At 25.0% G+C, this 27,970-nt stretch overlaps 3 protein-coding genes and 1 long non-coding RNA gene across 4 annotated transcripts in view; 2 read left to right on the top strand and 2 right to left on the bottom strand.

The window, feature by feature from the left end:
* Positions 1-1,101: 1,101 nt before the first annotated feature.
* LOC132932292 (peroxidase-like) lies at positions 1,102-12,533 on the bottom strand. Its single transcript, XM_060998599.1, has 13 exons — positions 12,326-12,533; positions 11,965-12,127; positions 9,447-9,642; positions 8,401-8,589; positions 8,116-8,294; positions 7,854-8,052; positions 4,506-4,706; positions 4,287-4,419; positions 3,511-3,667; positions 3,260-3,439; positions 2,981-3,179; positions 1,686-1,788; positions 1,102-1,623 (listed from the first exon to the last, which is right to left on the bottom strand). The coding sequence occupies exons 1-13, from the start codon at positions 12,352-12,354 to the stop codon at positions 1,536-1,538; spliced, it is 2,016 nt and encodes a 671-aa protein (XP_060854582.1). The 5' UTR covers positions 12,355-12,533; the 3' UTR covers positions 1,102-1,535.
* A 3,919-nt stretch (positions 12,534-16,452) lies between these two features.
* On the bottom strand, positions 16,453-23,011 carry LOC132920669 (peroxidase-like). Its single transcript, XM_060983640.1, has 12 exons — positions 22,800-23,011; positions 20,094-20,506; positions 19,386-19,580; positions 18,888-19,063; positions 18,465-18,660; positions 18,202-18,399; positions 17,829-17,961; positions 17,618-17,768; positions 17,341-17,520; positions 16,938-17,136; positions 16,736-16,838; positions 16,453-16,642 (listed from the first exon to the last, which is right to left on the bottom strand). Exons 1-12 carry the CDS (start codon positions 22,847-22,849, stop codon positions 16,570-16,572), a joined length of 2,067 nt encoding a protein of 688 aa, XP_060839623.1. The 5' UTR covers positions 22,850-23,011; the 3' UTR covers positions 16,453-16,569.
* Positions 23,012-23,944: 933 nt separating this feature from the next.
* The window catches only part of LOC132923872 (beta-galactosidase-like), a 36,294-nt gene continuing 32,268 nt past the window's right edge, over positions 23,945-27,970 (top strand). Inside the window, exons 1-2 of the mRNA XM_060988221.1 lie at positions 23,945-24,115; positions 24,276-24,442. Of these exons, the coding sequence (XP_060844204.1) occupies positions 24,053-24,115; positions 24,276-24,442 (230 nt within the window). The 5' untranslated portion in view covers positions 23,945-24,052. The remainder of the gene's footprint in view (positions 24,116-24,275; positions 24,443-27,970) is intronic.
* LOC132924617 (uncharacterized) lies at positions 26,573-27,885 on the top strand. The gene is made up of 3 exons (XR_009661381.1): positions 26,573-26,840; positions 27,031-27,283; positions 27,352-27,885. It is a non-coding gene; the product is annotated as an uncharacterized LOC132924617 (long non-coding RNA).

The raw sequence follows: 27,970 nt of genomic DNA, 5'->3' as shown, positions 1-27,970 counted from the left end.
ATATGTGGGTATTTATGGACAAATTTCTCGATTTAAATTTATAAAAACTTTTTTATTTCAATTTACGAAACAACATATCTTGTTCTTGTGAAAAATATCGATTTTAATTTATCAACACCAATTTCTATAAAACTTTATAAAATAGTTGGGACTCAATTCGTGTACCCCACTTATATTATTGGGACACAACTCGTGTACGAGTCATTTCGTCGGGACACAACTCGTTAACTGCCTACCGTTAATATTATCTAAAATAAGTTATTTTACACATTTTAACAATTGCGAACAACGAAGCGGTTGCGTAGCATTACGTTTGAATAGATGGAACGTACGCAATCGTAATAGTGAAAAAAATGTATAAGCGACCGAAACGCACCCGATAGTCTTACCCTCGTACGCCCCGAGAGTGTCAAACGATTATAATAAAGTTCAAACACAGTTTGAAACCCTTTCAACCGGTATAAAAATCAAACACAAAACAAAACACTTGGCCCGTTCTACAGTCGTTCATGTACAACCGCCGTACCATCGCTCTTGCCGAGTTTCAGTATAACAACTGGACTGGTGGTATACAATATATTTTAGCGTCTCCTTTTAGTACAATACGTACTGTTTCGTTGTTCTAACCCATTTAAATTACTGAAATGCTACAGAAACATATATTGTATCACACATAATAATATATATTCTGAAATAGTGTAAAATAGTGTTTACAACTATCAACAATGTACGAGTTATACGTATATATTATATAATAATATATTTAGTACCCAATTTAGACAGCGCTGCAATCGCTGTATTCCGGTATTCCGTACGGTGAGATCATAGCATCTAAGAACGAGTTCATGGTAAAGATGTTGTGACTTTAAACCTGATTGACGCACTGTGCTTCCTCGACAGCTACAACACTTTCAACTGATTCAACTTATATTTCTATTCTATTCTACGAATATACTCATTACACTCGTATTTAAGTATTTTTAAACATAATATCAAAATATTCACTAATTATAAAATTGTTTATTATTTTATAATCATCATTATTCCCGGCAGGTGAAAGATAATGCATCACAAAAATAACTTAAGTACTTACAATAATAATATGTTTTATGTTTACACGACCATGATTGACCGTTGTTCGTTTATTCACTGTAATGGACATATTATATAATTTAATATAATTTGCACAGAATTCATATTAGGTACACAAATATTCAATCAAACTACTGTGTTCGTATAGAATATTAAAGTAATCATTTGGTACATATTTGATGATCGTTTTGACTCGGATATAATATGAAAAACTATTCCCAAATATACCAATTGACGTTAAAAATATTTTTAAAATATATTGTTAAGAAATCAATCGAGTTGACAAATGTTTTTTATAATTTATAATTTATACACATTCAAGCTCAATACAGACATATGATAGTATTATTATTTAGAGAAAATTATTTTAAGACAAGAAATAAAAAAATAATAAATAATAGATTTATAGACATTAAATGTAGTAAATATTTATCTTTATTAAATTACAATTCTGTTCGGTCATTCAATTCTTCCCATGCCTCAAAATCCAAATAGAAATCATCACATTTCAGTTTGCTTGTTGGGTATAAACTAAAACAAAAAAATTAACAATATAGCAATGAAAAATAATAAATGTTTATATTTATATTTACTTGTGATCGATCATTTTAAAAATGTCACTTTGTACGTGGTCCACATTTGTAGTAGCACAAATCACGTGGCCAAAAGTAATTTTTTGAATCGCTTTTAATTGATCTAGAAAACGTTTAATTTATCTATTAAACCGTGTAATTTTATTTCACTTGTGCAGTATTTAGTTTTATATTTTAATATTTAGTTTTAATTATTGCTTATTATAAGGGCGTATAGTAATTGTATTTATATGTATTTACTATTTATGTTAAATTTATCTTACAACAGAGTACATTGAAATTTGTTGTCATGGAACAAAAAAGACGGTTTTAAATTTTACATCGTTACAAAATTACGATTATTTGTAATAAGATTAATTCCCGTCCGTAGCTACAGCCTACACAAACATATAATTACTATTTACTATTGTTGTTGTTGTTGTTGTATAATGCACTCCATACGTTACACTTTTCTTTTAAATAGATGATAGGTTACAAAGGTTATTTGATAACCAGGGAAGTTGGTAGTATTTAATCTATTCTGTGGTAGTATAAATAACAAATGTTCGCTGTTGCTTATTATGCTCGAATATTATAATGCCGATTTGTTAGGATAACTTTTCAGCAAAAAAAAAAAATCCATTAATTTTAACGGTCAGTAATTGTTACGATTTCAAACATTAATTCTACGTATAGGCTTAAATAAAACATGACCAAACTAAATTTATTCAACAATTTCTTCAATCAGTTATATTATACGTACTAATCATTTTTATATACGATTACATTACCAAATTGGAAAAATAATGTTTTTCTCTCTTAGTTTTCTATGCTAAATTGTTCACAATTAATCCATGTTAGGACTCATTAAAAAAATAATGTACATATCATTAAAATATTAACGATATGAAAATATTCAAGTATCGGTTATTTATTTTTTTTTTTTTACATCAAACGAGTTTAATGTTTAAACATAATTATAGGCACATTTTTATTATAATATATATTAAGAATCTTATGTTTTATAATGATCTAATTCGACTAGGAGTTATTTTAAATAAACTCTTCATATTTGTAAATTTAGTGTGGAGTACACTTGATGAAAAATACCTGCAATTTTTTTTTTTTCAAGCGGTTTATGGTTTAAAGTCACGTTAAAAAAATTTTGTTCATAATATGATTAAACACGCTGACTGTATGTTTTCTTTAATCGAAGTATTAATTCGTTCCAGGACAATTCAAATTAAATGTATGTCAAGAAATAAGTAAGAAGCAATATATATTTGTATTGTACTCTGTGTATTCGATCTACTTACTTTTAGTAAAACTGCCGGGTTGACCTTGTACATCGTAGAAAAATCGATCACCAGCTTTATACCGATAAAAACCATCGGCAAGTAAACATTGAGCAGTAGGACCCACAATTGCACCATCACTGTGTTTTTCTAATAAAATACCTACCATTAAGTCGATGTCATTTACTGAGCTATAAAGTTCTTTTAATTTTGCTATATCCTAAAATAAATTAAAACTATGATAAGTTGTATATATATATATATATTTTTTTTTTAATTATACATGGTGATTTACTATACCTTTATATGTATCAGATCTACTAAGTCTTCAAAATCATTTGCAAACGGCAGTCCACAAAATTGTCTGACAATATTATATGGTTGTAAGCCTACATCACGACCCCTAACGATATCAATAGTCAGTAAATCACGTCCTGTATATGGAGGCTCGTTAGATCTAGCAAGCATGAAGTTGGATATCTGAAAATTTAAAATACAAATATATTTCAATATTTTATACAATATAGACACGTGTGGAACAACATAATTACATAAAAATTGTACGAAGGTTGAAGCAATCGCCCAGGTGTTTCCAAAAATCCTTTGAGCAATTTATCAAAATTATTTTGTATTGGTAATAAGTTTGATTCTTTCATCCAATCCGTTATGTTAATTGAAAATTCTGTTTTGTAATCTTTATTTATAAAACTGTTACCAACAATTAAATATTAGTTTAAAATGTTATAAATTTAATTACTAGAAAATATGATTCTTTTAAAAATAATTACTTATATTCAAAAAAAGTATTTTTTTTTTTTTTGTTGGATATTTTGAAGTTATTACAAAATAAAAATTATCAAAAAAAATTATATTTTTCATCATCATAATTTTTAAGTTTTTTTAAAAAAGAAGAGGTTTTTGTAATTTCAAATGAAGAACTAATTAGTTTAAACTTTATAATATGAGCAGAATGTAAGGAAAATGTACTACTTAAAATATTAATTTACTAATTCGGGCATTTAAATTTTAAACAATCATAAATTAAGTCATAGACAACTAATTAAAATTTTTTTTTCAATTTGATTTTTATACATAGCTATTTTTAGAAAATAATTCAACTTCAGAATATAAAATTAAAAATATATGCTGTCATTAAAAAAAGTTTTTTTTACATTAAATATTGTGCAGTGACTATAAATTATCTAAAAAAAATATTTCCAAAAACCTCAATATATTTTGACAAAATTAATAATTTTAGCTATAAAAGAATCACCTTGTATCAATAAGGAATATACACAAAATGGAATGATATTTATTTATTACATACTTGAATTGAACGGGTATAAGTGAATGAAGAATTCGGAAAGCAGCTGTGGAAAATTCCTGAGATGTACCTGGATTAATTGTAGGGTCATAAATATTCTCTTCATTTAATCCATATAATTCTTGAAAATCTTCTCCTATATAAAATAAAAATACATAACAGAATAGTTGAATGTTTTTAAATTTCTATTGTGCTATCATGTTATTAGTATATTATGCATACCGATAATTATAGGTAAGTAATCTTTATATGTGATACGTTGAATAGTTGCAATGACTATTCTGCGAGATTCCTGATAAAGAATTTCATCTGACCAATAAGGATTTAATGTTGAAAGTTTAAAAGCGATATAATTATGATACCTTAAGAATAAACTCTGCATTGATGATATTCCTAAATTTTGATTTCCATTATCCGGATCACCTGTGAACAGAATTTGCCTGTAGAATATAACATACTCAACAAACGTTATAAATATAAATGTTAACCTTGTGGGAATTTAAGTGAGGAAAAGAATAATTTTCACACATACATATATCAAAGAAAAATATTTAAGTAGTTAAAATACTACGTAGGTATATAATATTAGTAAACTTATAGTATACAATTTTTATTTTTAAATATTATTTATTTCAGTTTCCTATTAAAATATTATTATTCAACAATTTTACGATGTTGTATAAAATTTCTACATTTTATCATTCAAAATATGAGTGTAATAATTTATTAACAAGTGATTATATTTATAATCTCGACGCTGGTTAAATACCTCCCAATCCCTAAAATATTAAGTACGTGTAGTGGGCCGAATTTTTATCTATTTTTGTTACTCAGGAGACACCACGAGGATGTTGGTTGAGTTTTCTACCAAAAATATATTTATTGTATTAGTCCTAATTTATAAAATTATGAGTTTTCATTTTCTAAATTTTAAATTTTTTATTATTGGTTTGTTAAATACTAAGTCTTCATTTATTTTCGAATTCTAGTTTGTAAACTTATAAACGGTCGTTATTTAAAGTTTTTTTTTTTTTAGCGTAATAAGTTATTAAATATAAACTACCTATTTAAATTAAAATGGACTTGCTACTAAAGAAGAATAAGAGATTCAAAAAAATACTAAAAATGTGTAGCATTATAAACGCTGAATATGAAACGTAAGAAAAATATGTTAATATTACTTTAAACCCAGCAATCTGGGACAAATAGCATCATTTAAATATGTTTCATTAACATCGTGTGGTGTGGAAAGAAGTTTCAGCTAATATAAATCTATTATTTTATCTAATCATCGGTCGTTAACATTTGAAAAGTTAAAAAAATATTTAATTATAGAATGTAATAACAATAACTAATAAATAATAACAAAAGCTAATATTTAATGTAATAATAACATATAATAAAATAAAATAATATTTAAAAAAAATTATTTTTGCATATTTTATAATTTTTTACTGTATAGAAATCCTAGCCCTAGTTATATCTATCATCATTCAGTTAGTTATTATTCAAATTAGGGTTATTACTAATAATTATATTATCGATAATCAGCGAAGTTACTCGGGCCGTAACTTACTAACAATCAAAACATTATCGGTTCAGAACTCACAGGTATCTAATATTGTAAACAAAATTTCGATCCTCAATACACCCATAGACGATAATTTAACCCAGAGGCTATAAATATTTTCACGTAAAAATTTATTTTTGAACATTTTAAAATGTTGGTAGGCAACCCTCAAAAACATGACTTTTTTTTTATTTTATCGTAAATTGCTACCATTGTGATTACTTTTAGTTCAGTTATAAATCATAACATTATATTAAATACAAATTAATAGTTGTGTATATAAAATATTATTAAATAAATATTAACAATAAATAATGATATCCTATTTATTTTAGGTAGTAGGTAACTACCTATATTTTTGTAATGAAATAATAAAAATAGATAAACTTTTAAAATAAAACATTACAATGACGTTAACAAAGTAACATAAGTAATATTTAATTAAAACTTAACAATTATAATATTGTTTATACTATGTGTTGATTAATGTAATGATAAAAAAACAAATATTTGAAAAATTGAAAAGTTGTGTTTTAATAATATACCTACCTAAATAATGTTTTTAAATATTTTAGGTATATAATAACGTTACAATAATAAGAACTTCTAAAAATATATGTATTACACTTAATTAAGTAACATATAATAATACGTACTATCAAAAAATATAATGTGTATAGAGATAAAAATATTAACAGAGTGATTCTTTAATTAAACAACACTAATTATTCAACATTTATCAACGTTTATTAAAATAATTTTTTTAATATAATTTCCATTGAAAATAAAATATATTTTTTAATGGTTTTAATCGTTCTAATTTTTTAAGTTTTCTTACTATTTTGAATGACAACATACCTTTATAGTTTTATATTCCGAAAGCAAAATATTTTTCTGAGTGTTGTTTTGATATATAAAAATTGAAATTTGCGGAGTTGGGTCGTTGGGTGGTATGGAAGACCTTGCAAAATGTTGGTTTACTACTAACTCCTCTCATATAAACTTTAAATACTATTATAACTTATAAGTTATAACTAGGGCTTAGATTTAAATGCCCTTAAAATCATACAAATATGCTCTAAATAGCCAAAAATTCTCTTAAAAATGAATTTTATCACAAAAATGACCTTTAAAAGCGCCTTATAATTTGTGTTATACAATTTGGTAATTTATAATATAAGATATAATTATATTATTTTACTAAAAAAAAAACTGAAAATGGAAAAATTGACTTGCTATGGCGATGATGTTGACACGCATATATTTTATATTATTTTATATTTACTAAAAATAATGTTAAAAAAAAATTCAAACGCGATAATACATTTTGAAATAATGAGTGTTGTTGATAAAAGAATTATCCACTATACAAAACAGATAACGCTTTTTTATATTATAATGTGGATTTGGTTATTCTTATGACTTTTCAATGTTCACTTTTGGAAATCTACACTACATACTATTATAAACTTATTTTTAAAAATTTGTTCGATAGCTAATATATTCTAAAAACTTTGTAGGGTTATGCTATCCTAGGTTTCCGCATCGTGAATTTCATGTGATGGGGCACCTTTTGATATTTTACAAATGTCATAGTGTTAATAATCGATTGGAAAAAAAAATTCTAAAAAAATATGTGAATTTATTTAGATTATTGTTTATTTAATGTTTGTATATTTAAGATTAAAATTCGTTTTTTACTTGAATGGGGTAACGGAGAGTTCATTGGTATTATAACGTAAAAACTGGTCCTATCACTGTTATTTTCTCAAATAGGTAATAGTATTTTCAAAATGTGAAAAATCAGAATGCCAAGTTTCATGGAATATTATAGAGACTTAAAAAATAATTATAATAATCGTAAAAATAAAAAATAAATTAAAATTAAAAAAAAATTTGACAAATACCAATGAAAATTAAATATGTTATATACATTATGCATCGATAAATGGAATAAATTATTTATAACATCATTTATTTTACGTATAGTTAATATTAACCTGTGTCATATTCGATGTCTTTCGTATCATGTACGGTAAGGTCCACATTTTGACTATCTAAGTATGGACAAAACATTTGCCCATTGCCGTTAATTGAGAAATTAAGTCGTCCGCCTTCCATCAATCTTAGATGCCGTGAATATTTTTCACTCGATCCATATACTTCAGATGCGTCGATAAAATGAGTATTATTGTTAATCTGAAATTTCCAGCATGGTTATTATCAATGTACGTCGAAAATGTTAAAACTCTGTATACTTACAAACGTTGAGGGGTACAACGGACAGCTGTAATTCCTTGACGTCATCGAACGGAATAACCCCATGCAAGATATGTTATGCTTACTATAAACAGGGTCGTCAGGTGGGTTATCCACCACCATTTGACACTGAGTAAATGTTTTTCTTGCATTTTCGTCGAGGCAACCATCTATTACTCCACCTGTACAAAAAGCCAGCGTGAATTAACTTTTTAAAATACAATAATTTTAAATAAATCGTGAAATTTAACGATTTATGTTGTTGGTATTTGAAAATTGAATGCGTACCGTCTTTATTGTATGGAATGTCAATGAATAGACCTGATATGTCATGAGCTATTAACTGTCCAAATGGCACTAAAAGTACATTATTTTCATCGGGCTTATATATTTCTCGATTCAGAAAGAGTTCAATGTTGACCACTCTTGGACTAGGTAATTCACTTCCATTTGATTGTAATCGAAGTTTATAAAAACCTTTAAAATAGAATTATGAGTTTAAACCTAACCAACATTTCATTATCAATATTATAGTTATCAAAAGTTTTAAAATTAAAAATTTTAATGTAATATTAATTGTGTGATCACAAGTTAAAAAATCATTTTTATATACAGTTTAATACATTAGTATTAATTATTATTTTTTATTAATATTATTTTAGTTAATTTTTCACCTAAAATATTATATTAATTCTATTAAAATATGGAAATATTTCTTATTTTAATTAAAAACTATATATATATTTTTAATGTACTGGTTACATTTTTTTTTATGTTCCATTATGATATTTGTTTGTAGTTGAACATTATACAAAATAAAATATCTGATGCATAACAATAGGACATACAATTTAAATTTAAAAATAAAGAATAATACTAATTTAATTGTTGTATATATATATATATATATAAATTATATTTTGTTGATAGTACATATTGTTACTTTATTGTTTACTAGATAAGTAGTAAAACGGAGACGAGACTTGTAAAGACGTACGATTATAACTATTACTGTAATATGTATTATGTGCATTTATATTATTTGATTACAATTCAATTTAATTAACCCAATTTATTTTTAATTGTTTGTAAATATTTATTATATATGATTTATGGCGATCATTGAATTTTTAACCAAAAATTATTTTCTATACCCTTTTATTGTTTAGAATATTGATGCGCATTTGATGTACGATAATTTGGTGCAGGTAAACAGACGATGCCCAAACGATATAAGGCCATTACAACGGACATGCAGCACAAATATAATACCTATTTACCACTTGTAAGAGTTGTAACTTAATTAATGTTTCTATAATAGTTTAATTTATTACCATCACTAAAATTAGCGTTAAGCAAACGAAAAAATGGTGTTCTTAATGCTCCCAATGTAGGTATTTCCAAATTGTTACATGATCCATTTGAGCTTCTGTATTTAGCGAATGGATCACATTTTACTTGAGGAGCGCATTTTTTGTAGTAATCATGATTTGTGGTTGCAACACTTGAAACATGTAGTGAATTCCGTGTCTAGGAATAATAATAATAATAATAATAATACATGAACTAAGTAATAATTTTAGAATCAAATTAAAAGTAAGTATGTCAGTTCAGCAAGTAGCGTACGCAGGATTTTAGTTCGGTCAGGATTTTCACCTTGGATTGATTAGAGACCCGTGGGGGGCTCCGCCTCCACAGAACCACCACCACCACCACCACTTTATAGATAAAATAGTAAATATCAACAACATTTTATGACACAAAATAATTCTTTCAAATTCTTATTTTTATATTAATTGTCTTCTCTTATTTTCTTAAAATATAAGATATTTTATAAAAACATATAATATAATATATGTTTAATACTATAAACAATATAATAAAATAACTTAGCAATATTCATTTTTTTGAAAAAAAAAATTAATACTAAGACATATTTTCTTTTAACACTCATATTATTTGTAAATGGTTGTTAAATACCAAACTATATCAATAACTTGGCAGCTTAAATTTTAGAGTCATAAGTTGTAATTTATAAGTGTTAAATCAACATTCAAGTGTCTTGATAAAAATTAAGTTCATTTAATGTTCTATAATTTATTTTCAACAAAAATGTTATATCTAATCAAATATTTGAATAATGATTTATCTTTTGATAAAATATGGCACGATGTTGCTGTGATAGCAATCTAAAAAAAAAAAAAATTGTTAATAGATCTATCCTCTATGGCATAAGCCATGGTTGTAGGCATAGCTAGACTACCAGAATTAATTCAGCCATGATCTGCACTATCGACACTATCTTAATAAGTTCATAGTTCAGCTAGATTTTTGTTCAGAAGACCATAGTCCATGGACAATATACACATTATTTAACATATAAAAAAATTTTGGGAGGAGGAAGAAATTTCGGGGAGGATTGAAATCTTAGAACCCTAAACCTGCGTACGTCACTGAATTCAGCCTCTTATTAGGTATAATAATATGTATGTTTTTAAAATATTTATACTTGGATGATTTTTTTAATACAAGTTATTCATAATTGATATATTTTTACAAAAGTAATTAAAAGAATGTACTTTTTTATCATTTTAATTTTTAAATACAATATATTTTTTAATTTCAAATTCTAATGCAAAGTATTTTTTTGGATACATCATAAAACTGAATTTTAAAATGAGTAGTTATAAGTATTTAAAGTAGCGATGAGTGGTTGAAGTTGCATGATAGTGTCCCAGACAATGTTTAATCGATTACTTCGCTCTATAGGCAAAATATGGGTGGGAGATTACGGGGAATGTTTTTTTTTTTTTAGATATAAGCCCCCTGTGGAACTTTGCTTATTACGTATGTTATATATACTATTTTTACGTCCTCGTGTATGAAAACTGAAACTATTTTCTAATATTTATATTTTTGTCAACAATAATGTCAAAAAATATAAACCTAAACACATTTTACAATTATAATTATTAATTTATTTGCATAGATAGGCACATGAACATTATTTTATTATTTTACGTATAGTAATCAATATAAAAGGTAGATCGTTTTATTAAATTAATACATAATATCAATTTGTATTTAATGTTTCTTTTGAAAATTATAACATTGATTGAGAACCTAATTAGTTAATATTATGAATGGTTTTTAAGGTTTTGTTTAATTTAATTTTAATATATGTTTATTGTATATGCCATATTATAGTAGGTATATTATACTAAAGTATCTAATTAAGTTTTAATAAAAAAAAATTAAAACTTTAAAGATATTGACATACGTAAGTAAACTATATTAAAATAAAATTATATAGTTATAACTTATCACAAATGATACATTGGTTGAAAAATGTTCCTAAATAAATCTAGGTTTATAGTTACGTCGTCTGCCGTGTCGTTACCAAAAGTTCAACTCAGTCCAACTCTGGACATTTTTCGGTTGATCATGGTTAGTGAATGATGCTAGCAAGACTAAAACGGCCAATTTATATTACGTTAAAAAATACACGACACGACAGACACGTATTTTTTCGTTATTTTTGTAAATTCTATAGGCTGTACAATTAAAAAAGCCTGTTCATATAAAAATAATATATTTTATTTTAAAATATGTATAAAGTCATCGAATGTTATTTTTATAAAAAAAGATGTATAATTATTTGTGATTAAAGAGTTATTATTATTATTAGATTATTTAATATTTATTACTTATTAGTATAGGTAGTGTACATTAAAATATATTATTAAAAAATATTTAAATATCTAGATTCTAATCGAGTTTATTACGCAAATTGTCTAACATAATATTTTCTATAAATTAACTATGGATTTGACGGGATTTTAATCAAATTACCTTAGTGGTGTAACTGGATGCTGGCTGTATTTCATACTTAATGAAGACATACAAAAGATAAAGAGCACCAAGGAATAATAATCCAAATAAAATCCAATTGAAAGGCCACTTAAGCAGTTTTCGGTTTGACTTTACATTCGACTTGTTTTGATTTAGCAGTGGTCTAAAATGAGAATAATTATTATTTTATAATAAACAAAATTTCAGTTTAGTTAAATGTTGATATGACTTATTTGTGTGTATACATAATAATTAATATTATGTACATTTTAAAATAAATAAAATAAAATAAAATAGAATAAAATTCTGTACTCCTAGCCCTTGAGGCGTTGAAAATTTAAATAAATAAATAAATAATTACTGAGCTTCACGTCCAGACGAAAAATCCATTTCATTGGGATTTATTCTGTTGAGTTAACCAGCGATGGTTACACACAATGACTGAAAATGTTATAATTACCAAATTAAATTAAATTTAAAAGTCAATAGTATATAAAACACGTTGATGTACTTCGTTATAACATTAAATAAACACAACTAATTGAACGGATTAGATCAAACCGCTGATACTTATAAATTGAATTATAATTTTATTTATTTATTAAATTAACATAACCTATTTAGAAATCAAACGTATATTTATAGTTATCTAATATGATTCTGTTATGATTAAACAATAATAGCCCTTATTATTGATCAATAACGATTGATTTAATGATGATATAACGTATAGTTAACTAATAGAACATCTACAACTAACATGCATTACGAAATAACTAATAATTATAGGCATTATTAGTCTACTGGGTGTTCGCCGAGACTATATAAACCGCAATATCAGATCTTATTTTTTTAATTCGCAGATTCTGGAACACGAAACTTAAATAATTCACCTGATATACTTTTTCATGTCTAGAAAAATGTTAGTTATTGCATCCTGATAATTTAGTACATTGTACCTGATATCACCTATGAACTATGTAAACAATTTTATTTTTAAATGCACCATATACAATTATATGGTTTATAGTTGCTTGATTACCTAACCATATTATATAATAATTTAGTATACTTATATTTTTTACATCCTTTATTCCTTTACCGTTTTAATGCTATAAAATAGGAGTGACCAAAATTTTTTTGATCACGATCTACTAAAAATATATTTCACCTTTGAGGATCGACTTCCATAGAAAATTACACAGATAAAACTTATCGACAATTTGTTCGCTACAACCTCGATCAATTTTCGTGCGCGTAGCTTTAAAAATAAATTCTAACATGATCGACTTTGAAATTGTCCACTATCGACTGTTTGGCCTCCACTGCTATAAAGCAATGCTCAAATAATTATGTACATAATTCAAACTATTCAGAAGTTATTAATCTTGAACACTTCACAAATTTTTGTATACTAAAAAACACTTATTTATTTGATTTTCATTGATTTTCAAACAATATACTATTTACTTGTAACTCTTTTAACCTTGTAAATAAATACTTACTTATTTTTCTATTATACAGGTATATTATGTATTTATTTTTAACATAAAATTTAAAATTAGTTATTAGTTAATTTTTATTTTTATTATAAATAAATAAATACATTATTATGTATAGGCATTACAAATTACAACATTAATTAGTATTAACATTTCTGAGTATTTGATTCTTCAGCTTTACTAAAGGCATAATCTAGAGGGGGAGAAGGGGCCTCTGACATTATAAAATAGTGGTATAAAGATATCATCCCACCTATTTAAAGTATATATTTATAGATTATTATGATACAATTTTTTTTTTCAAAGTATTATGCTTTAATATTTGTGTGTGTGTGTGTGTGTGTGTTTCACGTCATTGCTACCTAGTCATTAAAATATTTATTAAATGTGGCCAATTTATTTAAGTTTGTTTAGATAATCTTATAACTTAATATAGCTAGTTTAATTAACTCTAAGTTTAAAATTAATATGATAAAAATGTATTAATTAACTTGATTAAAAACCATTTAATAAGCTTTCTTTAAAATTATTTAATTATTATACTCACTGTTAATAAATTACACATAAGTGATTGCGAAATTTATCATTATGAACTAATTCGTCCTACTATTTTTTTTATCGCATAATTTTGGCATTTTTAAATTTAGGTCTACTAAATTATTGGATCAAAAATAATATATTAGTTTACTTTATTGTATAAAGTAATTACCTACATATGTAGTATGGAAATTAATTTAATAAAATTATTAAATTCATTAGAAAATTAACTATCTAACTATCTAGTTGAGTTTAAAACATTAAAAATAATAACTAGATAATGTCCAACTCTGAGTATAGACACACTTAAAGTTATGCAGATTATAATATGAACAGTATCAAACATAATATATTTTATATAATTTTACAATTCTACAAAGCTTTGAAAGCCATTATTCAATTGGGAAGACTAAAATCGTTTATACTTAAGTGAATCGTATATGTTTCATATTCTCAACATAAATTTTCAAATACCAATTATAATATTTTAAAAATTATTAGGTAAATTAGGTAATCATTCTAGCTGTTAAACAATTTATTTCGAGTGTACCTTGTTAATGAATAAGTCACTGTAATATTGTAATATATTTGCTAAATTTAATACAAAAAACGATTCTGACGGAAGACCAGAAATAATAAGCATCATCCTATTATATAAGTACCTATATTTTATGAGATGTTTATGTTGCTATAATTATAGATAATTTATTTAACAATTAGTAAGGTTAGTTAGTTATACGGTTATACCAGTTGAGTAGGTTGAAATAATTTTTACCGAAAACATTGGATTTATTTCATTACTTATTTGATATTTATATCATACATTATTAATTATTATAATTAAATTTTCAGTCAATATAAACTTACCGTAAAAGGTGTGAATAGATTCGTGGTTTAAATATACAATAGTATACAATTATTAATCAAATTATTTTGGAAATTATATTGTTTATACAAAATAAATTAATATCCATAAATGATAAATGTTTTAAATTCCCATGAAAAATATATTTTAATTACAAAAAAAAATAAGTAAAATCTTTATTTTTTGTTTATCTATTTTTTTCTAAAATAGAACTTAAAATTTCTATAAGATAAAATTGTGTTATCCACTACATTTTTCATCCAGTATCAACTACTTATGAAGACCCTTGTATTAAATTATTGAGACTTAACTATAAATATTGAACATTTAATGTATTTTTAACTATAAAATAATTTGCAAACATTCGTGATATTGACGTATTTTGTCAATAATTGAGATTAAAATGCTTAAAAAAATAAATTACTTAAATTAATGTCGTATGGGTTTTCCCTCTAAGTGCTAATAGAGAAAATAGTGCAAAAATATTTGAAAAAATATGTATAGCATTTTATTTCAATACAATGTCAATGTATAATATATAATATATTATATTATACTTACACTAACAGCATAAATTAGCATAATTTCAGATGGGTAGATGATTTAATTAATGTAGGCTCTTATAATTTATAACAAATATAAAAATAATACATCTATATAAGTATTGACATGTCCAAAATGAAGAAGCCTAATCTCATTACACACCATTTAATCAACCATACATTTTACCCTAATTTCCAGGGCTCTAACAATAAACCACTTAACTGTTGGTGGGTTAATGGGCTAGAGCTAAATATATGGTATACTTTACTAAAAATTAAGTTTAGTAAACCTTTATACAGAATACGAAAGAATACGAAATACACGACAAACAAAAATTAATTGAATACTTTTAAAATTGTTTATAAATAGTATCAAAAGTAAATATGTTTTGAGATTTATTTAAGTATATTTTAAAATTACAATTATAATTACTGTATTATACAATTATTGTTTTAGGATTTTTATTATCGAGCAAATACTTACCTAATTAAATATTTTATGTAGGTACATATAAACTCCACACGGGAGTAATACAATAAGTATTGTTAGATCTTTTTGAAAATTTTATATTCAAAGAGTTTCGTGTAATATTGACTATAGCCTCTTTACCATTATCAGCTATAAGTTTTGTCAATGACAATATATTATAAAGAAAACGTAATAAAATGTATCTGTATTGCTTTTTTATAACACCATGGACCATGTCTTTGAACATATTCTTGTTATACATTTAAAGGCATGATAGATTACAAAATGCATTAACACATTTTATTGATTTCAGATTACATAGTACATTATTTTTAATGTTATTCCTTTTCATCCAATGAATGCTCATAACAATCATTAATTAAATTAAACACCTCAAACATTATAATTCATGGAAAATAACATCGTTATAGATATATTATATTCCACACACCATTTATAATTTAATGTATAATGTGTATTAACTGTAATATTATAAATGTAGATAACGTATATTTTTAAACGTGTGTGTGTGTTGAGATTTGAACAAGGTATATTTTGAACAAGGAAAACAAATTATTTAACATTTTTATATTAAAACGTTTATTATTGTATAATCATTTATTTATCATATTTGATGTTCATAAAAAGTAAAATTATATCAAAAGTAATTATGTTATGATACAATAATTCTTACGAAAATTCCTTCCATGGTGATAAGTCCAGCTTATATGATTTACAGTTATACTTAATACTTGACATCCACCTAATAATATAAGAAGACATATTAATATTATTATAACTTACAGTATAAGTTATAATATTTTATGTTATTATTTTAGGAAACAAATAATCTTACTTATGGTCAACAAATCTAAATGTTTCCTTTTGCATATGGCCCAAGTTTGACGATGTACACATAACGTGACTAAGTGTAATTTTTTTCAATGTTTTAATTTGCGCTGTAAGTACAAAAAAAAAAATGAATTTTAATCCGATGTATTGTTGCTATAATAATATAATATTTATTATGTAAAATGTGTATGTTTATTTTTCTGTACCTGGGGTGAAGCTTCCCGGTTGTCCTAGAATATCATAGAAGAAACGATCACCAGCTTTAAACCTATAGAAACTATCTCCGATTATACATGCAGTTGATGGACCAACCATTGAACCGTTTCTGGGTTTTTCTAAGAGGGCACCAACAATATAATCTATGTCATGCACAGTAGAGTATAACGATTTCAACGTTTCAATATCCTAAAAGAAAATAATTCATAAAAACAATTTATATATCGTGTAATAAAATCGTAAGAACTTGAATACCTAATTAAACAAAATATATTATTAAAATAGAATTACTTGAATATTAAATATATTTTATTTTAAGTACTCATAACGGAGATTTAATAGTATTTTCGATTGTTTTCTAAATCTGTTGAAAAATGTACGTAATAATTTTACCTCTTGAGAAACGAAATCAGATAAGTCATTAAATGTATTTGCTTTTTTTAATCCACAAAGGTATCTCATTTTGTTATATGGTGGAAGACCATTATCTCTGCCTCTCTGAATATCGTAAGACAATAAATCAAATCCTGAGTATCCATCTAAATTAGGTATTTTAAACACGATATTTGTAATCTGAAATTTATTTATAAGATTTATTAATATATAAATAACAATAATAATAATAATAATAATAATAATGATAATAAAACATTATATTTTATAATGTTACCAAATTATTATAGGATGGTTGTACAGCTCGGCCTGGCGTTTCCAAGAACCCTCGTAGCATGTTATCGAAATTTCCTATAAGCAAGTCCGGCTGCAGCAACACTCTGGATGGCTCTACTTCATCGACGATTGAATAGTTTGCACTCATAAAGCTGGTAATCACAATAAGTCAGTAGTTAATTTATTTTATTTCATTAGCTTAAAAATCATACTTGAATTTGGCGGGAATAATGTTGTGAACAGCTCGAAATGCACCACTTGTCATCTCTTGTGCTAAAGCCGAATTAATTGAAGGATCATAGGTTGTCTGTCCGGTCAGTCCATACTCTTTCATGTATTCGTCGCCTAAAATATGTTAAAAGATATTTAAACAACTTGAATCCTTTCATATTATTGTATTATTTTATTTAGTGGTTATTAAATATTATAATACCACATATGCTTTTGATTATTTGCAGTTATAACAGATGGGTATTACGTGCAGTTTTGTATTATTTTTCAGAGCTTTATATGTTTGTAATTTTGTTTATTATTATAAAAGTGTAGTGTTTAATTTAAATTAAGTAATAACATTTTTTTTTTTACCTAGAATAATTGGCAAGAAATGCTCATATGTTATGACTTGTATAATTGCACCGACAATTCTGCGTGTTTCTTGGTAAACTCTTTCGTCGGACCACGACGGATTTAATTTCTGTAATTCATCAGCCAAATGATTGTGATATCTTAAAAACAAATTTTGAAACAATGCAATAGCCAAATTCTGATTGACGTTTTTATCGCCTATAAAAAAAACGATTTAATTAGTTAATGATTTACACTACATTATATTTTCAAATTAAAATTACCTGCAGCGAATTGAATATTAGATTTTCCTAATGGGCCATCTTTAAATTCCGAATCAGGATTTTGTGGACAATATTCTTCGTTTTTTAATGTCCGTGATCTAAGTTTACCATTTTCAAATGTTCGAAGACCATCAGCTATACTTTTGTCTGAACCGTACACGTGAGATGCATCTATATATTGTGTATTTCTATTGAGCTGAAAACAATTTTTAAATGTTTACATTAATAATGGAATTAAATCATCTCATAAACTATTGTACACACAATGTAAAAGAAAAAAAAATTAAATTAAATTATGATAAAAATAAATACATAATGCATTAAGTATTAGACGACGTACCTATAAGTATTAATTAGTAAAATTGTCCCTTTATCGTTAAATATTTTACGAAGATTTGAATAAATGGCTATTTTAATACTTACAATAGTCCTGGGTGTTAGTGGGCAACTAAAATTTACTGAAGGCATAGATCGAACAAATTTAAACAGTGATACATTATATTGGCCATATACTGGGTCATCTTTCGCTATCATTATAGCGGTTTTACATTCAAATGGAATTTTAGTTTTGTCTTTTTCAAAACAGTGGTCCAAATCAGCTTAAATTACAATTATACACAATTAGATATATTAAAAGGTGTTTAATTATTGTAATACTAATTTATAATTTTATGTATATTATATTAAATGTATAAAAAAATATATATACATCTGGATTCATAATGCTACGTCTATACAAAAACTTGTTTTTTTAAACTTATTTTAACGAGCTTACAGTATTATTGCAATTAAATATTTTTCTCACAAAATATAAATTATAAATATTTGAAAAATAAGCTTTCGTTTACGTGGCAATTTAAAGAATGTTTATCTTTATAAAAATAATTTTGTAATAATTTATTTTATCAAATTAAATAATACCTGGAGTAGTAGCATTTCGAATATCATCAGGATAAAACGATATATCGTGTGTCAAAAACTGTCCCCACGGAACTAATAACTCATTATTTTCATGATCGAAGTTACGGATGTCTTTCATATAAAATAATTTCACACCTACTAGCCTAGCACTAGGCAATGGTCTTCCGTCCAATTGAACTCTAAACGTTTCATTACCTGAATAAATTAAACACATTACATTAAAACTTAGTGTTTATAATAAACACATTATTTAACAACTGCAGTTATTAATACTTAAATAAAGTGTGCAGAAAATTCAAAAATGTATGAGTTCTATGAATACTTATAACTAAGATGAACCACATATTTTATTAAATTTTAATATAATATGAGCGTTAGAATTTTATTATTTGTTGGTTTGTAATTCAAAATTACAATGATGCAATATTCAGTACGTTATGGTAATTTATCAATGTATCAATGTTAAATTTTCTATTTAGTATTATAAAATATTTTATTAAAAAAATGTATTAACAGTGCGCGCGCGCGCGTGTGTATGTGTGTGTTTTAACAGAGTTTTACATTTTTTTCTGTGGTTTTTATTTATTTTCATAAATAAACGCCAAATGATAGTTTTTAGAGAGCAATTCGTATTAATATTATATTTAAAGTAAGAACAATAAATAGGTATACTAAATTTATTTTTTAATAAATATTATCGTATATTACCATCATTAAACTCGGCGTCCATCAGCCTGTAAAATGGAGTTAAAGCTGCACCCCAGTTCGGGTTCTGCAAATTGTTGCACGAACCATTGTATGTCCTGTATTTATCGTTTGGGCTACAGGTAACGAATGGGGCACATTTTTTGAAGTAATCTCCATTAGTTGTTGCCACGCTCCACACCCTAGAGGTTGGTTGTGCTTTGACCTCGACATTTAATATATTAACCTCCGCATTAAATATAAATCGATTTGCCTCTGGTTCGACCAAATTAATGGTATTTGGTGAACCATTTTTAGGGTAAAATATGTATGCTATAACAGTTGTAGCAATAGCAATTATTAATATTACTATAAAAAGGGTAAACCATGGTTTCTTCCAAAATGGTTGTTTTTCTGCCTTGGATTTTAGCAACGGACTAGAACATAAATATTTTGATTTTATTTTTCTATTACTTAAATAATTATGTATGTTATTAAGAAACAATTAAGTACGCATTAGTTATTATAGTTATAACTGTAAGCATTTCTTTTTTCATTTATTTAACTTTCTATGGTAGTTTGGGAACTTACAATTAATATTGGTTCTTACTAAACCATACAAATATTACCCATCGTTGCAAATTAAATTGTAATTTGAATCATATTTAAAAAAATATTAGTGTTCATAAAATTCTATAATACCTATTCTTTAGGTAACCTATATTATAATAATTATAATATATAAAGATCAGATTATACAATAATTATGAATAATTATAATTCGTTAATTATTTTTAATTACAATTTTGACTTTGAAGTCATGTATTAAAATTATGTTATAAGTACAAAGTAGGCATATCATTAATCTGAGTTGATTACATTTTTAAAATCATACATTTATAAATTATACTTGACACCTGACATTTCAGAGATTACTGAATTAGTAGGTAACTATTATTTTTTAGGTAATTAATATCGAAATATTTGATAGCACTATATTGATTGTAATAACGTATACGTATTCGAATTGTGAAATACGTTATCAAATAGAATCTACATTAGTTAAAATACTTAAATTATAATGCATCATTAATTAAAATATATACCTATATAACTTAATCAGTTGTAAGTTTTAAATACGCGAGTGCCATATTTACCGCTATCGACTAATTAAGAACCAAACAAGGATAATGAAATGATTCGTTAAATACACAGAGAATAGTAGAATCATTTTTTAACGATTGTGGACAGGTTAATACTACCTGATATAACATTGAAGAACGCTTAGAAACAATATCTGGTGGAGGAATTGGTTAATATAATGATTACATAAGAGCGATATCTAAACGATAGATCAACTACGTATCTTACTATCCATTTAAAGTACTGAATTTTGACGCTAAATCAACATTGTATCATACATACTTATTAGTAATTATTATTATATTGTTATAATTGTTATTTTATTTATTCTATTCTATTTGATCGTTTTTTCCTCCCCAATCTGTACACCAATACCATTAAATACGATAAAAACAATATAATTTGTAATTGATTATATTTTAAGTAAGTATTCAACGTGGTATAAAAATCGAAAATAGCTCTCTAGTCTCTAGATCATATCTATTAATCGGGTCACAGTATTTTTATTTTTGAAGCATTTTAATACAGTACGATCTTTCTTTTAAGTGACATAATTCCAATATATCGTCGTTCTGTAATAAATCGACAAAGTCTATTTCAATATTGGGAATAACCAAAATTGAGAAACAGTTGTACAGCTCATTTTTAAATATTTTCCATTTCAACGGCGAAAAAAATGTTCTTGACTTATTAGTTATTCAATTTATTCAATGTATATTTATGGGTGCTATGAAAATATTTGGTGGGATTAGCCCCTTCCCTTGCTTCCTAACTAAACCCTCACCAGGAGCGTGTCTATGTCATCACAAAATCATCGATATATTTAAACTGATTACTGTTATAAGTTTATATAGAAGAAAAATTAATTAGATGTAATCAGAGTTTGAAACTAAATTAAAAAAAGTAATATGTATGTTTATAAATGGTACCTTAAAATTAAAAATAAATAAATAAATTATAAAAACACGAAGAAAATATAAAGATTTTATCTGATCTTTAAATATAAAACATTTATTTAATCATTTAGCAACAAAAAAAAACGATGAACCGAAGGCAATATTTCTTTAAACTTACCTAACAAAATATTATTACTTATCATACAGATTTAAGGATGCAAATAAAAAACGTAGAACTGCAGGTTTATTTTTAAAATAAAAAACACATTTTATACAATTTTATTATAGGTAGGTATCAGAATTATAATTTATTATTATAATCAAGTGATCGATGTATTCGTCTTACAATGATTTAATTATTTAGTTATTATTATTATCATCTCATTTACTGTTAACAATTATTCTGCAAGAAAATAGTGCAAGAATCGCTATAAATATATCACATAACACTTTTTAAAGAATTATTTTTTGTTTTGTTACTATTTAGTTTTTATTGGAACGTATAAATAGCTATATAGGTAATGTAGACGAAGCATTTTAAAGAAATCTGGCGCACTATACGAATGCTCGGTACTATAGTACCGTTAGTGCTGTTAGCCGGGTGATTTGTATCCTATCAATTTTATAAAACTATATAATATTATATACATGTTATAAATCAGTTATAATGAAGATTATAGACAATACTCACTCAGTTTCAAACGGCTTGGAGTTATCGACCTTTTTAAAAATATTAACCATTTTTGAATAAACCGATCGGAATGAATCATATGATTTGACTGAATTAGAGAAAAACGTAGGTTGTATACCTGCGCGAAAGATTTAAGAGCATGTAGGCAATATTACATAATTACGTACTTCCATAGTCCGTTACACGTGTCAGGTTCACATCTAATATATATACTAATATATGTTGTAAATAAACAATTATTTATAGAGGCTGATATGATATCATAAAAACAAATTAAAATTTATTTATTTATCGACGAACGGTGTAGGATTGGTACACGAAGCCAGTTTAATAAAAAATCGTATAGTGAAAATGAAAATTAGCATAAATAATTTTCGGGATTTCGAGGGGTGCCCAATTTGTTGTTGATTAAACTTTATGAATAATTGTTTTTTATTTGATTGAATTTTTGGTATTTATCGATAAACTATTATTATTTGTAAGACATGGAAAATATAAAATACTTAAATCAACCTAAAAAATCGATTGAAAAGTGAAACTATTTAGTAATAAACGATACAAACTATTGATATTATTATTTTGATATGGATTATATTATATTATTAATGTATGTACCTTTAGAATTTAAAAAAACGATTTTTTTTTTTTTTGGTCTTATAAAGGCAATTAAGTATATAAAATTTCTTTAATAAAATATTTTATTTTAATTACTACACATACATATATAATATAAAAGTTAATTAACGAACTAACATTCGTTTGAAATTGAATTTCCAATTATTGATTAGCAATCACTATTAATGAATCTATGCATAACCAACCAAACATAATTTGATTTCTCCAATCATTTAAAGTGTATTAGAATAACTTTAAACATATCAATTGATTGTGATATTATAACGTATTTTAATATCGCCCTTGATTGAAAATTTAAAAATCTCGAGTATTGTTATTACTCGAGATGTTATTTATCTATGCAAATTATTATAAAATATCAATACCATCATTCGATTTAAAACAATTATGTATCTACCAATTTTATTTTCTGGACTTGAGTTTCGTTTAGTTGAATTTTGAAAAATGAATTTATATACAATATTCCCAGTTCCCACTCTTTTTTCTGTTTCGTAATTATCAAATATTATGGATTGTTAAATAACTTACTGCAATATTAGTCATCCTAGTGAAAATTTAACGCAGTTCCAATTGAACGTTTGTGATGATCTAATGATTTTTATATTAATTATATTATAATGCCTACGATTTTAGTGTATTGTTGTTTAGCGCTGTTATTGTCGTTTCACATTGAATATGTAGTAAGTTTTATACACAATTAAAATATACCTTTAAATAAGCTACTATTAACATAATTTACTAAATAGAAAAAAAAACAATAAATAAAATATAGAGATACAATTTTATATTTTAAACAGTAAAAATAGTGGTAATATACTTTTGTATCGTATTAATTTTTAGAACAGTGAAAAGAGGTTCTATGTGGACTACGAAAAAAATGAATTCATCAAAGACGGCAATGCATTTCGATATGTTTCGGGATCACTACATTATTTTCGAGTACCCAGACCCTATTGGAGAGATCGTATACGCAAAATGAAATCTGCCGGCCTTAATACAATATCCTTGTAAGTACCAAAAAAATTAAGAGAAAAATGGATATAGATTTGAATATTTTTTACGGTCTATTTAGTTTTTAAAATATTACAGAAAATAATTATAAATAGTTAAATTTACGTTTTTTCAAACATATTTTCCACATAAAGGGAGCTTTCTATTAAATCACAAAAAAAATCATAACATCTAAATCTCGGCATAAATACAAGAATTTAGTTCTTATTATTTATTTATTTGTCTAAAAAATTATATTTTTAAACCTCGATGTTCTTAAAAAAATATTCTGCATAGTTTTATATTGTGAAATATAAAATATATACGTGTCGTTCAAAAAGTGTATTTAAAAATTATAACGGTAAAACAGTAAGAAATACTTTTTCATTTTAAATGTTTTATTGCAATGACTACAGATTATGTAAAACAATATTTTTAATAAGATTAAAATGTTTGAGGTAATGAGTGTTCCTTGTTAAAAGAACCACTCTGTATTATATCAGTCTAGTGTGCGCAAACTAATTGGTTATTGGATGTTACATTTTATTTTTATCGTTACTGATAGTAATCTATAAAAAGATAAAGGTCGAGTTATGATATATCCATACAACCTATCATAAATAAATATAATAATGATTATTCAGTGTAATAAAAAACATCGAAATCGTAATTATAAACAGGTACCTGTAATAATTATAATTACAATTCCTAAAGTCCGTATGGATTATCTGAATAAGTTTCTGGGTATTCTGTGTATTAATATATTATATTGGGTAGATTTTTAGTTGTTATTTTAATAATGTTCTAAATCCGAGTATATTGTGCTATAATACATATTGCACGAGTGAATACTTAATATGAGCGTTTTTGAAATTGTCATATCATTGTTAATGCGACGAAAACTTGTGCTCACTAATACGTTTTGTACTTTGCAGAACAGAAATGTTCAAATTTCACGAATTATTTTTCAACATGACAATGTTTCCATTGAAACTTAAGTATTATTATATAATTTACACAATACGTGTTTCACATTAGAGCAGCGCTGTGGCTTTTGTAAATTTTTCCATACTAATTATTGTATGGCAACTACATCAATAAATGTTTGGCTCTGCCATCACTTAAAACTTATATGTCAATACCAGCATCATAATAATATACCATAGAATGGTTTCAGTAAATGTGCGATATAAATACAACTAGTCTAAATATTTTGAAAATGTCAATGTGTACAGGAAATTATAACTTAGTTGTAAATAGTCATAATGGTTTATGGTTTTAAATTCTACAATTTATTATTATTATTATTATTTTTTTTTTAATACTAATAATAAAATAACATAAATCTTATGAGGACTAATATTTAATATTAAATGTTCTTAACATTTTAAATCCAAACGCTCTTCAATAATTCATGTAATTAAACGATTATTATTATTTTTTTTATTTCAGTAAAATACTCATGAGAAATCTTGTACTGATTTTTCGAATCTTGTTTTTAAATTAAAAATACTATGGATTTATAACTCCAATTTTTTTTTTTTTTTATTATTATTATTATTGTAAAGTTTTCCTGACTAAGTCATCTAACTTATTGATCACAGTTTTTTTTTTTGGCAATTGAACAATTGATAATATAAATTATTTACAAAAACTTACAAAAATTTACATAGATACAAAACTAAAATAATTTACATATTTCTAGGTCTTAAACGAATTTGGTAAAAATTTGAGCTATAAAGCAATTTAACAATTTAAACCGACAACTAGAACCAAATGTGTTAGAGGAATCTAAAATTCACACTCATATTTTTCATATCTTTCATCATTCTAAATTTATATATAGGTATTTTTAATTGGTAAAAAAATATATACATTTATATTTAATTTATTAAATAAATATTTTTTCATTTTTACAAGTAATAAATAATTTGTATCAATAGCTAGACACAATATGAATATGTGATAAAAAGTAACAATGTAGTTGTTCAAATGCTCATACAAATAAATTGTGCATATCGTTACCGTCATACCTCTAGAGTAAATGTGGTTGTGGTGATACCTCGTATCTAAATACACTGTTTGGAATACCTTGTATATTATATTTTGTATAATTTTATTTTGTGTTTGATGGTTTACCGGACTTTTGATCCAAGTTCATACTATTATTTTTTTACTATAAAACTTTGAACAAACAGGTTACAGGTATGTAATCCTTTTATGTTGTCAACAATAATATTACGCACACGTATTAGATAATATATTATAATACAGGATCATAAAACAATATATTATTTTAAAATGTACGATTTAATTGTTTCAGTAATACTGTACTATTCATTATATAATTGTTGTATATCATGTTGAATCGATATTCTCAGTCAAATAGATGCAAATTATTATTGGATTTGGCAAGTAAGTCTCATGAGGATACGACAAATCAAATTTTAATACATGGTATTTTACCTAAATTAAATTGTATGAATAATGATAATGAAATCGTGGAAAATGTTAATATAGTTTCACTAAGTAATAATGTTTAACTCAAATCTAATATTTATTGTGTACAATAAGATAAATATTATTATTTTATTTTTTTTTTTAGATCCTAAGAATTTTTAAAAATAGATTTTTGATAACGAAATGAAGAATTCAATAGCACAAATAAGAGTAATGAAGCTATCATTATGATTACTTAGATATTATTTTAACTAAAACTATATTATTTTTAGTATTATTATATTTATTTAAAAATTATTTTTTAGATCCTCATGATGGCTATAATGATTTTAATAAAGAATTATCTAATATAAATAATTCTAATGAAATTATTGCGGATAATGATGTGATTACCTCAGGTATTATTTTTAATTCAACAAAGGTTTTTATGTACAGTATAGTATAATATTATTATTTTCATTTTTAGATACCAATTGTGTTAGTAATGGAAAAAAAAAAGAAGATTGTTTGCAGATAAATTGCAATGGACTAGAAAGCGAGCTATAACAAAAATAATGCATGAACAAGATTACATAAGATATCACAGGAAAGGAAAATCAATATTCCATGACACTATTCGTGAAAAAAAAACGTTAAAACTTGCTTGTACTTCATTAAACTGCATTAAGTCAAATATCAAACACTGCAAATTCCTATAAAATGAAAGACAATAAATTTTTGATGACTTTTGGAAATTTATTGAAAAGAAAAATATTTGGTATAAAATGGTATTAAAACAGTTAAAATAACAAGAAACAGTAGCTACTGGAGAAAGTAGTAGAAGCAACTTCTCTTACACATATTTTTTAAAATCCTGAGACGCTAACTTTGTTGTGAGCAAGAAAATATTTAAAAACACATTAGAACCAAATGAGTGGATGATAAAAAATTTGCTAGATTCTTTTAATGGTAAACGGTCACTTTGTACTGTCCATTGTTTAAAATGCAGAACGCGGACACTTTGTACTATTATATACATAAAGTATATATTATAAACATAAGTTTTATACATAAGTAGTAACTAATAATTATGTATAGTGTTAATT

The sequence above is a fragment of the Rhopalosiphum padi genome, chromosome 1 (assembly GCF_020882245.1).
Source record: "Rhopalosiphum padi isolate XX-2018 chromosome 1, ASM2088224v1, whole genome shotgun sequence".
Classification (NCBI taxonomy): domain Eukaryota; kingdom Metazoa; phylum Arthropoda; class Insecta; order Hemiptera; family Aphididae; genus Rhopalosiphum; species Rhopalosiphum padi.
This window is presented reverse-complemented; position numbering and strand designations above follow the sequence as displayed.

Excerpts from the sequence above, each read along its gene's own strand:
- LOC132920669 (XM_060983640.1), bottom strand. The coding sequence starts at position 22,849 with ATGGTTAATATTTTTAAAAAGGTCGATAACTCCAAGCCGTTTGAAACT. Across the intron at positions 19,064-19,385 it reads TCGAAATGCTACTACTCCAG|CTGATTTGGACCACTGTTTT; the intron begins GTATTATTTAAT and ends TTGTAATTTAAG. Across the intron at positions 17,521-17,617 it reads AACCATCCTATAATAATTTG|ATTACAAATATCGTGTTTAA; the intron begins GTAACATTATAA and ends AATAAATTTCAG.
- LOC132932292 (XM_060998599.1), bottom strand. The coding sequence starts at position 12,354 with ATGGATTTTTCGTCTGGACGTGAAGCTCA. Across the intron at positions 12,128-12,325 it reads TCGTCTGGACGTGAAGCTCA|ACCACTGCTAAATCAAAACA; the intron begins GTAATTATTTAT and ends TTCTCATTTTAG. Across the intron at positions 9,643-11,964 it reads CATCCAGTTACACCACTAAG|ACACGGAATTCACTACATGT; the intron begins GTAATTTGATTA and ends TATTATTCCTAG.